The following is an 18,034-nucleotide window of genomic DNA, read 5'->3' on the forward strand; positions in this document are numbered from 1 at the left end:
CGTGCTTGCCAGAAGGAGAGGGAGAAGGTGAAAGCACTCCAGTGGGGTGTGGTCATGCTGCATTCCATTCTTTATTCTCTATTCTGTCAGGATTTGGAGCATAAACACACATTCTTAGTGTGTCTTCCTTTTGCTGGGGACAGGATTCAAACCTTATGGTCGGTCTTGTGGGATCTGGCCCCCTTAACCTATAGGCAGTAGGATCAGCTTAATTCTTGACTTTTGAGTAAATTTTCCTATAACTGTTTTCCATGCCAGAGAGGATAATGATTATGAGTTTTGTTATGGGATAAATATAATTTAGGTAAGGGTGTGTGTGCTTTAGAGAGAGAAAGTGAGAAAGTGTTTTCTATCGAGGCTGGCCATGCCACAGTCCCTTCTCCCTCCATTTTCTTCTTGGGATTCTGGGAAATAACAAATAAAGAAGAAATTTTTAAAAATTTAAATAAAGTTTGGGTATTTGCTAAAATTTAGGGGAAAAGAAAGTAGTATTGAAATCACTGAACAGAATATTTTACTGTGGCATAAATAATTTTACTTCTTTAGACTTCAAATGTAACCGCCAGATTTGTGAAAAGTGGACCCAAAAAAAGCCTTAAATAATAAAATTTTAATATTATTTAGGATTAATAAAATATAAGTTCATCATTTTTTTTTAATGTAGCCAATTCATTGTTCTCTCCTGGTTATATCCAGAGTTAAGAAACCCAATTCTTAATTTTCACTTTACCTGGGTTTTACTGTCATCATTTATAAAATGAGATGTTTGAGGGGCCAGCCAGGTGGCGTGGTGGTTGAGGGCGCTGGACTCACACATGGCCAACCACGGTTCGAGTACTGAGCCTGGAGGCTTGTTTTCTCTCTCTCTCTCTCTCTCTTACTCTGTCCCTCCTTGGTCAAATTAAAATAAATAAAGTTAAATACAATAATTTTTTTAAGAAAAATTAGATGTTTGAGCTAGACCTACTATGGGTTATTTTCCAGTTGTATATGGTTTTATGCAAGTTTGTAAAAATGTATTTTATAGCCTGGTATGTTTTCTTTTTGGAATTACAGGATCTATTAGTGCTGAGGTTTTTTTTAAGTTATTAAAGAAATTTCATTTTGTGTGAATGTCTATTCCTCAAATGTCCATTTTCTGTTTTACTCTTAGGAATTTCAAGAGCAGCTGAAGATCACCACCTTTAAAGATTTGGTGATCAGAGACAAAGAACTAACCGGGGCATTAATTGCTTCTCTTATCAACTGCTACATCAGAGATAATGCTGCTGTTGATGGCATTAGTTTGCATTTACAGGATATCTGCCCACTTCTGTATAGCACTGATGATGCAGTTTGTTCTAAGGTATCACTTTGTTACCTATTTCAGTATTTCTTATAGGAGGTTTCATGGTACTGTGAAAATCTCACTAATGTGTGACTCAGAAATATCTCTTCACTTATGTGTTACCTTGAGTATATCCCTTACCCTCTCCCAGCCTCACAAATCTTATTTAAGGAATAACTGGAAATACATGATTTCTTAAATTCCACATATATTCTTTCAAGTTTTTCATAATCATTGATAATATTTTTAGGCCTTTTCTTAATAAAAGGTTAGAAGTTAAAAAATTTAACTAAATATAGAAATTAAGGAAAATCACTAAAACTTTAAGTAAATCTGTAATGAATTAGAGTTAATGGGGCCATTTTTATTGATCCTTTCCTACAGGTGGAAAAAAATAATAAATCAGTATCATACGGACTGCCTGCTGACCAGTAATGTATTGACTAGGGAAGAGATTTACCAGTCAAAAGCTATCTTGCTTAACATATTTGTGAGAGGAAATAAGACTAGCTAGAATTTTTTGGTCAAAACCTTTTCTGCCTAAGATTAAGAAGAAGTAAGTTTGTAGAGTTGTTTTTATTTTTAATGGTAATAAACCACATATATATTTAGACATAGACTAAAACTTATATTGACAGCATCATCTGACTGTTTTATGTTTTTAAGTTCCTGTCATCTCTCCTAGGCAAATGAGCTTCTCCAGCGTTCCCGACAAGTTCAAAATAAAACTGAAAAAGAAAGAATGTTAAGAGAATCGTTAAAGGAATATCAGAAAATCAGCAGTCAAGTGGACCTTTCCAATGTTTGTGCTCAGTATAGACAAGGTGAGAAGCAAGGTGTTCTTTGTATCTTTTACTTCACTAACAAATGACAGTGTGTGAATAAAAAGCAAAGTAATGATGAAGAGACTTTTCCCAGAGACAGATCTTCCTATAACGTCCATCAGTGGCCCAAGTGATATGACATGAGAAATTCATTCTCTGTGTTTCAGTATTTGATGACTATATTCATCTCTGTACAAACTGTAGTACTGTATTTATATCTTGAGATATATCAGTTTTTCACATTGGAGTTTCAGTGTTTGTCCAGTTAAACTACTAGATATAATAGACTGTTTTCTTTGTTACCTTTAACTTGTTTTTTAACATTTTTTGACTAATTTTTAAAGTATTACTTTTCTTTAAAATTGCTTTTTAAGTTTTTCTTTGTTTCCTTCATGCATAAAAGACAGAGACAGCATCTCTAGTACAATCTTCATACTGCTATCCATCCCAGCCACAGCCAGCCCCATCTCATGCAGATGTCTGGTGTACTCAGAGAGGTCACTTGATGTGAACTCACAATCTTCCTGTGTGGGTCAGCCTCATAGAACGTTGTGTTTTATTGCCACGCCACAGTTTAGCCCCTAAAATTGTTTTAAATCAAATCTAACATAACGTGAAGACAATAACTATTAGTTATTGTCTATTGTCCCAAGATTTTTTCTTCCCCAACAGGAACTGAAACCTGTTTTAATAACTTTTTTGTTGTTTTAAGTATGAATATATATACTTTTTTTTTACAGAGTTTTGTTTTAGGGTACGTGCGCTCACCAAAGAGACAGAGAAACGTAAAGCAAGAAATTACCCCTAAGGAGGGTGGCCACACCGCAATCCCTTCTCCATCTCCCCTCTGGATTTTGGGCATGCACACACGTGCCTGGCGTCAGTTTTGGCCGCCAGGTCTAAGATTCAAACTGCTGTTGACCACTGAGCGTCCAGTGCCCTTAATCACTATGCCACCTGCTGGCCCCAAATATGAAAAAAAATTTTAGTGAAGGAACTATATTTAAAAGCTACCTGGTAGGCATTGTAAGCCTTTTTATTTAGTAGACTCATCAAAAATATTTTATAATATTGTCACTAGGGTGACTAATCTGTAATAGAGACAGAACTTCACTGAGTATTTTTATATGCTAGCTAAAGGAAAAAATATTGAGCTTAGTAATAAGCTTTAAGCCTTGTCTCATTTCTTTCCCATTAGTGCGTTTTTATGAAGGTGTTGTAGAACTATCTCTTACTGCTGCAGAGAAAAAAGATCCCCAGGGTCTTGGACTTCATTTCTATAAACATGGAGAACCAGAAGAAGATATAGTTGGACTTCAGGCTTTCCAAGAAAGGTCAATTTTATTTCTTTAGCAGTTTGTCAACTTTATAGATACATGCTTTCTTTGTGAAAAGCTCTCACTAGAGAGACAGAGGCAGACAGAAAGTGAGATATCACCTCCTAGGGGAATGGCCATGCTCCTCCATTCTCCTCTCGATTTGGGGCGTGCATATACATGCACCTGGAATGAGTTTTAAGTCATCAGGTCTGGGACTTGAACTGTGGTAACTACATGGGAGTCCAGCAATGTAACCAGTAGCCCATCTTCTGGTCCCTCTTTGTGTAGTTTTGATTGATAGTATTAGAGAAATAATATTTTAAAGACAATGCTTACTAAATTGAAAAATGTTTTCATATGAATATCGTTTTTGTTTTATCAAAAATCTGAATCAAGATTATAATATTTAACCTACATACAAAATTTTGATTTAAGGGACTGGCAGGTGGTGCAGCGGTTAAGGGTGCTGGGCTCCCACATGGCCTACCATGGTTTGAGTCCCAGACCTGGCGGCTTGCTTTCTCACTTTCCTTCTCTCTCTCTCTCTCTTCTCTCTCTCTGTCCCTCTCTGATCAAATTAAAATGGATGAATAAATTAACAAAGTTAAATAAAAAATAATTCTTAAAAAATTTTTTTTGATTTGATAAAAATCCTTAAGTGTTTTAAAGCCTGCCTGTGTGGGCTTTTTTAAAGATATTGCCAATGTCTTTTTTTTTTTTTTTTCTTTTTTCTTTTTTTAATTTGCTTTAGGGCTTGTGAGCTTACTGGAGAGAGAGAGCCAGAGAGAAGGAAAATGAGAAAACACTCCCCCACCCAGTGGGGATGGCCATACTGCAATACCTTCTCTTCCATTCTCTTTTTGGGATTTTTGGACATATGTGCACATGTATCTAACATGTTTTCAAACCTCTAGGTCCAAGACTTGAACCATGCAGTCAGCCATGTGGGATCTAGCCACTTTAATAACCATGCCACCAGCTGGCTTCTTAATGTCATTTTTAAATGGAATCACTCATTGAAAACAAAATAGTCTCTCACTGCCTCACCTCGCCCAGTTTCTGGTCCATAGTGAAGAGTAGTATTTTATTTTAAAGGTTTTGGGGGGTGGGGACAGCAGATGGCATAATGGTTACGTCACTGGATTCCCACGTAGTCCACCGTGGTTCAAGTCCTGGACCTGGTGGCTTAACACTCACATTGGGCTCATGTGCATGCGTGTCCAGTGTGATTTTCAAGCTGGTAGGAGCAGGACTTGAACCACAGAGTCTGCTATGTGTGATCCAGCCTCCTTAACCTCCATGTCACCTTCTGGCTCTAAATGATTTTTTTTTTTTAAGAATTATTTTTAAAAGATTTTTTATTTTAATTAATTTATTGACTAATTAATTAATTAATTTGACCAGAGAAGGACAGGATGAGAGAGAGAGGGAAATGAGAAAGCAAACCGGCAGGTCTGGGACTCAAACCACAGTTGGCTGTGTGGGAGGCTGGCACCCCTAACCACTCTACCACCTGCTGGCCCCAAGGATGATTTTTAAATGTTCAAAAATTTGTGAGAAACTATTGAAGAGAAAGTATCTGTTCATGAGGGAAATATATAGCCTGTCTAAAATGCATTTTTCTTAATACATTTATTTTTATAACTGTAGCCTTTCATATATAACCAAACACTTCTTAAACTAACTGAAAACACATATGGTTTGTATTGTTTCTACTATTAAATATGTACATGTGTTCTCCAAAATTAGCCTGCAAATTCTTGTATGTATATAAATAAGAGAAAGTAAACCAGTTGCTCTTTTACTTAAATTATTACTTGTTTTATTCTTTTTTTAGGTTAAACAGTTATAAGTGCATTACAGACACACTTCAGGAACTGGTCAATCAAAGCAAGGCTGCTCCTCAGTCTCCCAGTGTACCCAAAAAACCTGGTCCTCCGGTGTTGTCATCTGACCCCAATATGCTGAGTAATGAAGAAGCAGGTCATCATGTAAGTGACATAGCAGAGTTTCATTCTAAAAACAAACTGTGTTTAGAAGTTCTGTGTGGTTGCAGTAAGTAGCATAACCTTTTGGGAAAGTAATAGCTTGTAGAAGTTCCCATGAATTATTTTTGATTTCTTACCACTGGGTTTTGTAGGGCTATGGAATTGCCTTTCATTATGCTCATTTTTACTGTTTTCTTTATTCTAGTTTGAACAAATGCTTAAATTGGCTCAACGTTCCAAGGATGAGCTCTTTAGTATTGCTCTTTATAACTGGTTAATACAGGCTGACCTTGCAGATAAACTGCTACAGGTAAAAACCAATTTCTTGTTCCAGTATCAATACCTTGTAAGTATCATAACTCAGTGATTCAAGCATAAACACAGTTATAAGAAATTCAGTTTCTCATCCTACACCCACTATTAAATATTACTGTTAAGTGACATCTCTTCCTAAGAGGCCAAGAGCACTACTATTCTAATTAGCTTGTTAGTTAGAAACTCATTGGGACAGTTTATATCATGGGGTAGAAATCACTATGTTATGAATTAGGAGACCTGAACTTCATCCTAAGTCTGCTGTTAAGTTAACTGTGTAACTTCAAACATGGCCTTTTGCTATCCTAAATCTCACTATTTCCATCAATAAATGTATACATGCCATTTAAAAATTTCAAGTACACCTTTGAGCACAGAATGTAGGAATAAATAACTATGTTCTCAAAGTTTATTGAAAGAGTTGTAACTTTTTGAAAAATATTTATTTATGTATTTATTTCCATTTATTGTTGTTGTTATTATTTAATTTGACCAGAGAGAGAGAGAAAAAGGGAAAGTGAGAAAGCAAGCCACCAGGTCCAGGACTCAAACCACGGTCGGCCATGTGGGAATCCAGCACCTTTAACCACCATGCCACCTGCTGACCTCAAGAGTGGTAATTTTAGGGACCAGCAGTTAGCCTAATGGCTATGTCGCTGGACTCACACGTAGTCGACTGTGCTTCGAGTCCTGGATCCAGTGGCTTAAACTCACGCCAGGCGCGTGTTTGTGCATGCCCAAGATCCCAAGAGAAGAATGGAGGAGAAGGGATTGTGGCGTGGCCATCCCCCCTGGGGGGGTGATTTCTCACTTCCTATCTCTCTGACTTTCTGGTGAGAGCAAAAACCTCTCCCCCCCCCAAAAAAAGAGTTGTAATTTTATAGTAAGCTATCTATATCAACCTAATGGAACAGGGATGGAAACACTTTAATTTCATTAACTATGGTAAAACAGATTATTTATAATGAGAAAAATTGTTCTTTTTTTATTAATGTTGGGTTATGATTTTCCTTATTTTTATTAAGCAAAGCACAATTGTAGCTATCTATATTGTATTTGTTATATGAAAAATATAATATTTTAATTTTAACTGTACAATTTCCAGATTGCATCTCCATTTCTGGAGCCACATCTAGTTCGGATGGCCAAAGTTGATCAAAATAAAGTACGTTATATGGATTTACTCTGGAGGTATTATGAAAAGAGCAGAAGTTTCAGTAATGCTGCTCGTGTGCTGTCCAAATTGGCTGACTTGCATAGGTATGGCATAATACTGGCATTGTGAGGAATGATTGAAGTCTGCGCTACATGTAGTTACATCCAAATTTCACAAATTAAACCTTATTCAGGTTGTACAGCTAGGTTATTTCTGCTTTTTCTTTCACGTAAAATTTACAGTTCTTTGTGTTTTCCGTTTAATACTTTATAATCTATGGAAGGTACTAAAAAATATTCATAAAACCCTCTTTATTCAAAGTGTCTTTCTAATCCCTTTCTTTAAAGTATGTCTTTAAATCTTTAGATTATTTCTTAGTAACAATTAATTACTATTAATAATTTTAAAAGTAGGAACGTTGGATTCCCACATGGCTGACCATGGTTTGAGTCCTGAACCTGGTGACTTGCTTTCTCACTTTCCCTCTTTCTTTCTCTCACTCTGTCCCTCTCTGATCAAATTAAAATAAATAAATAAATAAAGTTAAATAAAATAACTTTAAAATAAAAAAGAAAGAAAGAAATTCAAAATAAGGGGCCAGCAAATGGCATGGTGGTTGAGGCACTGGACTCCCAAATGGCTGACTGTAGTTTGAATCTCAGGCATGAAGGCTTGCTTTCTTACCTTCTTTCTCTTTCTCTCTCCGTCTCTCTCTGGGTATATTAAAAACAATAATAATGATGACAATGAATACAATTAAATAAAGCAATTCTTTAAAAAAAAGCAATCCAGGGATCAGCGTTAGCGTAATGGCTGTGTCACTGGACTCCCACGTAGTCAACCACAGTTCTAGTCCCAGACCCGGTGGCTTAAACTCACGCCAGGTGCATGTGCGTGCATGCCCAACATCCTGAGAGGAGAATGGAGAAGGGATTGTGGTGTGTCCATCCCCCCTGGGGGGGGTGATTTCTCGCTTTCTGTCTCTCTTTCTCTCTGTCTTTCTCGTAAGCACACGAACCCTATAGCAGAAAACCTCTCAAAAACAAACAAAAAACAAAAAAAAAATTTAAAAAAAGAAATCCAAAATAATTATATTTGTTTGGGAAAAAACACATCAAGTTTTAAGTTTTTTGTTTTGTTTTATTTTTTATTTATTTATTTTTTTTTGCTATAGGACGCATGCGCTCGCCAGACAGACAGAGAGACAGAGAGATAGAAAGCAAGAAATCACCCCCCACGGGGGATAACCACGCTACAATCCCTTCTCCATTCTACTCTCTGGATCTTGGGTACACACGCACACACGCCTGGCGTGAGTTTTAAACCACCAGGTCCGGGACACGAACCGCGGTCGACTACGTGGGAGTCCAGCGGCATGGCCATTATGCTAACTGCTGGTCCCTAAAGTTTTAAGTTTTAAATGGCCTTTTATATCCATGTGATATAAAATAGTACATCCTAATTAACATACTTCGTATCTTCGACCATTAAGAAAACGTGTAACTAAAAAATGGATTTTCCCTCCTAGCACAGAAATTTCACTTCAGCAGCGACTAGAATACATTGCTCGAGCCATTCTTAGTGCCAAGAGTTCCACTGCCATTTCATCAATAGCTGCAGATGGTGAATTCCTTCATGAACTGGAAGAAAAAATGGAAGTAAGTGCTAAAGATACTTGAACTCTGTCTACATCGTGTAGTAGTCACATAGTGAGTCCACCCTCCCATCTGGTAAATAATGTGTTTATAGACGTCATTTTTATTACTCTAGTCTCATCTGCCTATATATATTTATTTGCTTTTATATTTAGAAATAAATCTTGAGGTTTTAAGGATACCAGCACTTGGTTCATAAAAATATTGCTATAATTTGGAAGTTTTTTCTATGACATTTGTAAAGGCTTTTTCTAGCTGTTTCAATAGCAGATGGATTATATCACAGTCACTGTTTATTCTGAAAACTAATGAGTAGATGTGCGAAGTAGAATAGGCTAAACTGCCTTAACTATGAAACTCAGAAACATGTAATGGTCTAAATACATAAATACAATTATTTCTTATTCACAGAAATGCAGAGGGGGTGCTCCTTTTGCTTGCTTGCTTGCTTTTTATTTTATTTTATTTTATTGGGAACAGCAGATGGTGCAATGGTATTGTCGCTGGACCACCACGTAGTTGACCACAGTTTGAATCCTGGACCCAGTGACTTGAAACTCACATCAGGCATATGTTTGTGCATGCCCAAAATCTCAAGAGGAGATTGGAGGAGAAGGGATTACAGTATGGCCATCCCCTTTTGGGGATGATTTCTCACTTTCTGTTTGTCTATCTCTGGCGAGTGCATGTGCCCTATAGCAAACACCTCTCTCAAAAAAAAAAAAAAGAATTATTTTATTTAACTTATTATTATTATTATTATTATTATTCTTTTAATTTGACCAGAGAGATAAAGTGTGAAAGCAAGCCGCTGGGACTGGGACTTAAACCACAGTTGGTCATGTGGGAATCTAGCAACCCCAATCACCACACCACTTGCCATCCCCTGTTCCTGATATTTTCACATGCTTGATTGAGGGACCCAAGTTCTGTTTTTGGTGCTACCATTTCTTAGAGCTTTGTTTTATCTTCTGTTGGGAGGCAAGGGAAAAAAACATGTAAGCAACACATTCATTGTGTTAAAAATCACAAGGCTAAAGTCACATACTTTATTTTTCCACTCACATTCCTTTTAAGAGAGTCATATGTTTATTTTTCCACTCACATTCCTTTTAAGAGAATTTAGTCATGTAGCTATACCACTCTGTAAAGGGCACTGGGATGCATAATCTAACCATCTGTCTGGCCACTGTCATGAGAGGTATCAGTATTGGTGGGTAGCTAAGGCTGTTGGCTGTACTTCTTGTGAAGCCTATTATGTTGATATGAAATCTGTTCCAATGATGAAAGTCAGTTATGATAGAGGTCTTTTATATATTTTTATTTTAATTTTAGTAAGCTTAAAATCAGATACTAAGAGTCATTCCTTTGAGTAACTATTGATTTATCTTAAATAAATTAAGATGTCCTATTTCTGTCCAAACTAGGTTGCCAGGATCCAACTTCAGATACAAGAGACACTACAAAGACAATATTCCCATCATTCTTCTGTACAGGATGCAATTTCTCAGCTGGATTCTGAGCTAATGGACATAACTAAGGTAATAAAAAATTGAGTGAGGACCAACTTCCTAGCTCAATGGTTAAAGGGAGATGAGTCCCAGATAGCCAATCACAGTTCACATCCCAGCCCCAGCAACCTGAAATACACTCTGGGCACAAGTGTGCATACCCAAAATACCAAAAGAAGGAAGGAATAGAGAAAAGAATTGCATGACCATGCCCCATGGTGGGGGAGTGCTCTCTCTTTCTTTCTCTCTCTCCCTCTCTCTCTCTCTTACTCTCTCGCTCTTCTCTCACTTTCTACTGAGCCACACTTGTCTTCTGACCCAAAAAAAAAAGCAACTGAAATTTGCCTAGAGGTCACCTTACCTAATATTGATAGAAATTCCTTGTTTGTTTTACATTTTTTTGTCTCATGGGAAAGATTATAATCTATCTCTACAAAGTGAGATAAACTGTCTTTGGCAGCCTGTCTTTAGGCTGACCGACCACTGCTGCTGCATCTGACTCTGAGAGAAGGCTAAGCCAGTAGCTTAGCTAAAACAGTTTAATATATGGCTTTGCTTCTTGTCTTGGAAATTGTAACTGAAACAGGTTACTTTGCTTAACTCTCCACACCTCTCACTCAGTACCCTTCTGAGCGGTTCCTTCCTCTTTAGTTAGTTACTCTTGGCATGATTCCAAGTTCCCCCAAAACACCCTGAGATTTGTCAGTATTCTCATGATTTTTTAATCCCGTATTTATACAGCATTAATTCTAAAAGAATCACTGTAGCATTCCAACCAAGAAAAAAAGGTACATAAGCTGAAATCTCTTTGAATGATTAGGCATTCATCATTTTTATCCTGCAGTTACGACCAGCTGTACATCATCACATCTTTTTATTATATTTTAGAAACTTAAATCTTTGGTTATGTTTGATTTTCAGTAAATATTTTCACTATTAATCTCTGATTGTATCTCTGTGATTGGATGTTTAAGTTTGGATTTTTCTCCCACAGCTTTATGGGGAATTTGCAGACCCATTTAAGCTTGCAGAGTGTAAACTTGCAATAATTCATTGTGCTGGTTATTCAGACCCTGTATTGGTGCAGACACTTTGGCAAGATATCATAGAGAAAGGTAAGTGTTCAACTCTAAGTATATTAAGATAACATCATTTAGTGGCTTGGTAGAGGAATGCAAGTTTCTAGTAGCTAGTATATCTACAGTTTGTGAGAATTATGTATCCTTAAGTAGAATATAAGTAGTGGACACCTGTGTATGATAAAGGATGATCATATGGAGAATGACCCTAATGAATAATTAGGAGGACATTTAGTGAAAAGAATGTGTGGTTTTAAAAGGGAACCCTTACATATTGGTGGGAATGTAAATTGATAAATTGATATAGCCAGTGTGGAAAACAATGAGATTCCTTAGAGATATACAAATAGAATTATCATATGAGCCAAAAATCCTACTCTTTGGTAATTACCCAAGAGATAAGAAAGCACTCAGTTAGAAAGACACTGCATGTCCATATTTATTGCAATATTATTCACAATTGCAAAGACATGAAATCAGCCTAAGTACCTAAGAACTAATGACTGGGTTGAAAAATTGTGGCATATATATAGTATGGAATATACTACTCATCCACTGGGACAATGAGACACTGTTACTTGTCTCAGAGTGGATGAATTAGAAGATTTAATGCCAAGTGAAGTAAGCCAGACTTTGAAAGACAAGCACTTTATCCCTGCTCAATATATAGTGAATGTCTGTACTCTGTGACAAAAATGGAAAGATCCAACAATATGATAGCAAAGAAGAGAAGTGTAAATACCTTATCTGTAAGGGAGGGGAGTGGATGGTAGAGAAAGAGTGAGAGGGGCAAAGGGAAGAAACATGTAGCAGACAGAAGAATGTAAAGTTCTCTACTGAAGAAGAAAAATGGTAATGTCTTTGATATGATTGTCACATAGTCTGTGTGTACTTAGAAAACCACATCCTGTGCTATAGAAATGTGCGATGATTGAATGTAAATCAAAAAATCAAAATATCAAAATGTGAGGAAAGAAAAAGAATAAGGAGGAAATGTAAGAGACAAAGAAAAGAGAGAGAGGTAGACCAGCAAGTGGGTGGTAGTTAAGCCACTGGACTCCCACATAGCTGACTGCAGTTTAAGTCCCAGACCTGGTGACTTGCTTTCTCACTTTCTCTCACTGAGGAATTAAAATAACAATAATAATAATTAAATTAAATAGATACTTATTTAAAAGAAAGAAAAAGTATGGCCTGTGGTGAGGGGTTGTTTTTAACGATTTGTGCTATCTGATGAAAGATAGAGACATTTCTCTCAAATTTCATAACCAGTACCATTGTAAGAGATAAGACACTAAAAGAAATAAGTAAGACACTAAAAGAAACACAGCCTGCTAATGATGTTAATCTGAATATCAGTTCTACGGTACTTTGAATCTTTTTTTTTTTTAATTTTCTTCTGAAACATTTTAAATTAATTAATTAATTTACATTCATTCCCTGAGCATTGTCACAGCATACAAAATATAATTTCCCATCCAAAATATACTGCATAGTGGCTTAATCATACATGTTATCGTCGTTAATTTTAATATTGTCATTAATTTCTGCTTTCATAAATATACATGTGTATATATATATTTTTTTTTCCCCAAATTGGTTTTTGGTTTTGGTTTTGTTTTTTTTTTTGTTGTTGTTGTTGTTTTTCCTAAAAGAGATTACATAGAGACTCTTTTGGAATAATTTTATCAGCACCTTTCCTTATTAATAAGAGGACCAAGTACATGAATTTGTGGTGGGTAAGTGATGAAAGGTGGAGAAGAGAGAAAACAAGTTTAATAATAATAAAACGCGCCCAGCGTGAGTTTTAAGCCACCGGGTCCAGGACACGAACCGCGGTCGACTACGTGGGAGTCCAGCAACATAGCCATTACGCTAACTGCTGGTTCCCTGTTTTTGTTTTTGAGAGGTTTTTGCTATAGGGCATGTGCGCTCGCCAGACAGACAAAGAGATAAAAAGTGAGAAATCACCCCCCAGGGGGGATGGCCATGCTGCAATCCCTTCTCCTCCATTCTCCTCTTGGGATCTTGGGCACGCATGCACACGCGCCCGGCATAAATTTTAAGCCACCGGGTCCGGGACTCGAACCGTGGTCGACTACGTGGGAGTTCAGCGACATAGCCATTATGTTAACTGCTGGTCCCAATTGGTCTTTTTTTAAAAGAATTATCTATTTATTGGGGCCGGCAGGTGTTGTGATGGTTGAGGGCACTGGACTCCCACATGGCTGATAGTGGTTTAAGTCCCGGACCTGGCAGCTTGCTTTCTCTTTTCCTCTCTGTCTCTTTCTCTCTCTCTTACTCTGTCCCTATCTGGTCAAATTAAAATGAATAACTAAAGTTAAGTAAAATGATTATTTTTAAAAATATAATAATTTATTTATTTCATTCCATTTGTAATCATTATTTTTTTAATTTGACCAGACAGAGCAGAGAGGAGGGGAAAGTGAGAAAGCAACCTGCCAGGTCCAGGACTCAAACTGTGGTCAGCTACGTGGGAATTCATTGCCTTTAACCACCACACTATATGATGGCCCCAGTATTTTCAATCTTAAAACAGTAGCCCCTTGGGGCCGGCAGGTGGCACAGTGGTCAAGGTGCTGAACTCACATTGCTGACTATGGTTTGAGTCTTGGACCTGGTGGCTTGTTTTCTCCTTTCCTATTCTCTTTCTCTCTTTCTCTCTCTTATTCTCTCTGGTCAAGTAAAAATAATAATAAATAAAATAAATAATTATTTTTTTAAAATAGCCCATGTAAACCTTTCACATTAAAAATAATTTGGGATTCTGGGACCAGCAGATGGCATAATGGTTACATCACTGGACTCCCACGTAGTCTACTGCAGTTCAAGTTCTGGACCCATCAGCTTGAAACACACACTGGGTGCATGTGCGTGAATGCTCAAAATTCCAACAGGAGAATGGAGGAAAAGTGATTGTAGCGTGGCCATCTCCCCTGGGGGGGTGACTTCTTGCTTTCTGTCTCTCTCTCTCTCTCTTTCCAGTGAGCACTTGTACCCTAATAGGAAAATAATAATAATAATAATAGTTTGGGTTTCTAATGACATGTCTCCTTTTTACAGAATTGAATGAGAGTGTCACATTGAGTTCCCCAGATAGAATGAATGCTCTTAGTCTCAAGATTGTCCTCCTTGGCAAAATCTATGCTGGCACACCTCGCTTCTTTCCTTTAGGTAAGCAGTAACCTTAGGTTCTTCATTATCTATGATTAGATGCTTTATTATCTATTTTGATAGTTTTCTTCATTGGCACAGAAAAATAATGATCTTCAGAGTGAACTAAAGAGTTTTTCTCACTCTTAGCTCAGCAGTTTAATTCTGCTTCCCCAGAGAAAGACTGTCTCCCTGCGAAGAATAATAGATTTTGTCGATGATTAGTTGATTATGAAACCTTCTCTGACTAACTGTTCAGAGTTTATATAGCCATCTTAGGGTTATACTGATTGACTATGAATTTGTGAAGAGAAAAGAGAAATGTCCAATGTTCTTGTACGTGAGTAATCTACAACTGATGCAGTTAACACTCTAATGAGGGCTTTTAAAAAAAAAATAGCAAATAGTTGTCTTAAAATTCTTTGGCGACAGGCAGGTGGCATGGTGGTTAAGGGCTCTGGACTCCTACATGGCCAGCTGTAGTTTGAGTCCTGGACCTAGTGGCTGGTGGCTTTCTCTCTCTCTCTCGCTCTCTCTCTCTCTCTCTGTCCCTCTCTGGTCAAATCAAAATAATTAAATAGGGGCTGGCAAGTGGCGTGGTGGTTAAAGGCACTGGACTCCCACATGGCCGACCACGGTTCAAGTCTCAGACCTGGTAGCTTGCTTTCTCACTTTCTCTCTCTCTCTCTCTGATCAAACTGAAAAATAATAATAATATTAATAATAAATAAAGTTAAATAAAAATAATTCTTTTTTAAAAATTAAATAAATAAAATTAAATGTTAAAAATAGAGAATAACAGAAATAAATGAGGAGGAACATCCTGGGTGTATGTGTCCTAAAATTCTTTCTTTTTTTTTTTTTGGAGAGGTTTTTCGCTATAGGGCACGTGCGCTTGCCAGACAGAGGGAGATAGAGAGACAGAAAGCGAGAAATCACCCCCCAGTGGGGATGGCCATGCCGCAATCCCTTCTCCGTTCTCCTCTCAGGATCTTGGACACGCACGCACACACGCATGCACATGCGCCCAGCGTGAGTTTTAAGCCACCGGGTCCAGGATGCGAACCGTGATCGACTACATGGGAGTCCAGCAACATAGCCATTACGCTAACTGCTGGTCCCTGTGTACCTAAAATTCTAAGAGGAGTGAAGGAGAAGGGATTGCAGGCTGGCTGTTCCCCCTAGGGAGTGCTTTCTGATTTTCCTTCTCTTTCTCTCTCCCTCTCTCTTTTTCTCTGACAAGCACACACACCTTATAGCAAAAATAAATATCCTAATTTCTGATATTTGTTCCTCTCTAGATTTTATTGTACAGTTCTTAGAGCAGCAAGTTTGTACTTTGAATTGGGATGTGGGCTTTGTAATACAGACGATGCATGAAATTGGAATGCCGTTACCTCGACTGCTAGAAGTTTATGATCACTTGTTCAAATCACGGGTAAGAAAGAAAATTGTTTTTATTATTTAACGAAAGTAACTTTTTCTAGATAGAGAATGGGTATGTTGATTATGTTTGTAAAGTATCTTTTCACATAGTCTAATGCACTTGTGACAGACATTTGCTTTATTAGTTGAGTTTAGGCTTTTGTAACTAGTAAGAGAATTGTTTTGCTATATGTCATGATTAAAATGAAATTCTCTTTGAATATCTTTTAAGTATATATCTTTTTTTAATTAAACAGTTTTTTTTAAAAGATTCATTTCATTTTGTTTGTGTTTTTTTGTTTTGGTTTGGTTTTGGGGTTTTGTTTCTTTTTTTGATAGAGACAGAGAAAGGAAAAGTGAGAAAGCAAGCTACCAGATCTGGAATTCATCGGGACTCAAACCATGGCAGGCCATGTAGGAGTCTAGCACTTCAAACACTACACCACCTGCTGGCCCAATAAATATATATATTTTTACTCTTGGTGTAGAATAAGCTAAACCAAGGTGTGACCTAAAACACACTACGTTAAGAATCATCATTTACTTTAAATTTTAAAAGAATAAAATAATAATGTATTTATTTATTGTAACCTCATCTAGAATGTCAGTGCCTAAAGGCATTTCTCACCACACTGAACCTTACCAGACTATGCATTTTGTCATTTTTTCCCCTTTAAGAGAGAGAGGGAAAGGTGAGAGAGACAGAAATTGGTATGGTACCACCATACAGTGCTTTACACAAGCACTTTCATGTGTGTTTTTCTTTTGAGCCTCCCAATAAGCCTGTGATGGTAATAAGTGGGTAGTAGTAACCCACCGTACATTGCAAAACAACATTAAATAACCCATTCACATCATGTGGCTAGTATTGACTAGTGAGGCCTATGAATAAAGGTCCTGTGACTGCTAATTTGGTCTCTTTTTATGTCCTTAGGCTGTCTGTATAGATTCAAAGTAAAAGTGATATCACAACCCATAGAAAGAGAGATTTTTTTTTCTTACCACAGGTTCCTAAGCAGGACATTTACATGGTCTACACAGTGGAGTGATATACCGTATACCTTCTGGGTTTTTTTGGGGGGGGAGAGTAGTTTTTGCTATAGGGTGTGTGCGCTCTCCAGAAAGACAGAGACAGAAAGTGAGAAATCATCCCCCAGGGGGAACGGCCACACTGCAGTCCCTTCTCCTTCATTCTCCTCTCAGGATCTTGGGCACACACGCACACATGCCGAGCGTGAGTTTAAGCCACCAAGTCCAGGACTCGAACTGTGGTCGGCTACATGGGAGTCCAGCGATATAGCCATTACGCCAACTGCTGGTCCCAATATACCTCCTAAGTAATACCAAAATACAGTTTTTAATGTCATTCAAACTATTACCATAAACAGATACGCAGTTTAGTAACCACAAAATATTTAATGCTTTCCAAAATTATGCTTGGGGACCAGCAGGTAGCGTAATGGCTGTCACTGAACTCCCATGTAACCGACTGCGGTTCGAGTCCTGGACCCGGTGGCTTAAACTCACACTGGGTGCACGTGCGTGCGTGCCCAAGATCCCGAGAGGAGAATGGAGGAGAAGGGATTGTGGCATGGCCATCCCTCCTGGTGGGTGATTTCTTGCTTTCTCTCTCTCTCTGTCTCTCTCTGTCTTTCTGGCGAGCATATGCACCCTATAGCACAAACCTCTCAAAAAAAAATTATGCTTGGACCCTGATGACCACTTTAATTTACATAAATGATTGAAAAATTAATTAACATATTTTGCATAACAACTTGTAATGATATTTCTCTGTAGGATCCATTCTGGAGCAGAATGAAGAAGCCACTGCACCTTTTGGATTGTATACATGTACTATTGACAAGATACGTTGAGAATCCTAGCCAAGTTTTAAATTGTGAGAGGTAACTATGAATTAAATATAGTATTCTAGCAGGAGCTTTTTAAGTGCTTCTGATAGATATCTGGGTAACACATTCAGAGAGAATCAAAAGAATATGAGGATTATAAAGAATAAGGATTTAAGCTCTGGTGAACATTAGCAATAACTGTTATAAATCATATATGAAAGGTAGGAATTTTTTCCATTTTTCAACCTTTGTTTTAAATCCTGTTTAATAATTTATTAATCACTTCTAAACTCCTGCTTTGGATTAGTGACCTAGGACCAAAACATTTCACTTAGGTCTTTGTGTTGTTATTGGCCATTTCAAGGGATAGTCTTTTTTTTTTTTTTTTTTTTTTTTTTTTTATGGGTTTTT

General features: G+C 37.3%; 1 protein-coding gene across 3 annotated transcripts in view; it reads left to right on the forward strand.

Moving 5' to 3' along the window:
- Positions 1-18,034, forward strand: part of NUP155 (nucleoporin 155) — a 63,951-nt gene that overhangs the window by 44,157 nt on the left and 1,760 nt on the right. For 2 of the 3 annotated variants that reach the window (XM_006156314.3, XM_027774877.1), the window contains 12 exons: positions 1,154-1,345; positions 2,013-2,151; positions 3,350-3,485; positions 5,308-5,461; positions 5,664-5,768; positions 6,879-7,033; positions 8,458-8,587; positions 10,012-10,125; positions 11,090-11,210; positions 14,259-14,369; positions 15,650-15,786; positions 17,571-17,677. In XM_006156314.3, the coding sequence (XP_006156376.1) occupies positions 1,154-1,345; positions 2,013-2,151; positions 3,350-3,485; positions 5,308-5,461; positions 5,664-5,768; positions 6,879-7,033; positions 8,458-8,587; positions 10,012-10,125; positions 11,090-11,210; positions 14,259-14,369; positions 15,650-15,786; positions 17,571-17,677 (1,601 nt within the window). Of the gene's footprint in view, positions 1-1,153; positions 1,346-2,012; positions 2,152-3,349; positions 3,486-5,307; positions 5,462-5,663; positions 5,769-6,878; positions 7,034-8,457; positions 8,588-10,011; positions 10,126-11,089; positions 11,211-14,258; positions 14,370-15,649; positions 15,787-17,570; positions 17,678-18,034 lie in introns of those variants that run through there. The other variant, XR_003550661.1, reaches the window with a different exon arrangement.

The sequence above is a fragment of the Tupaia chinensis genome, unplaced genomic scaffold, assembly GCF_000334495.1.
Source record: "Tupaia chinensis unplaced genomic scaffold, TupChi_1.0 Scaffold000489_1, whole genome shotgun sequence".
NCBI classification, from domain to species: domain Eukaryota; kingdom Metazoa; phylum Chordata; class Mammalia; order Scandentia; family Tupaiidae; genus Tupaia; species Tupaia belangeri.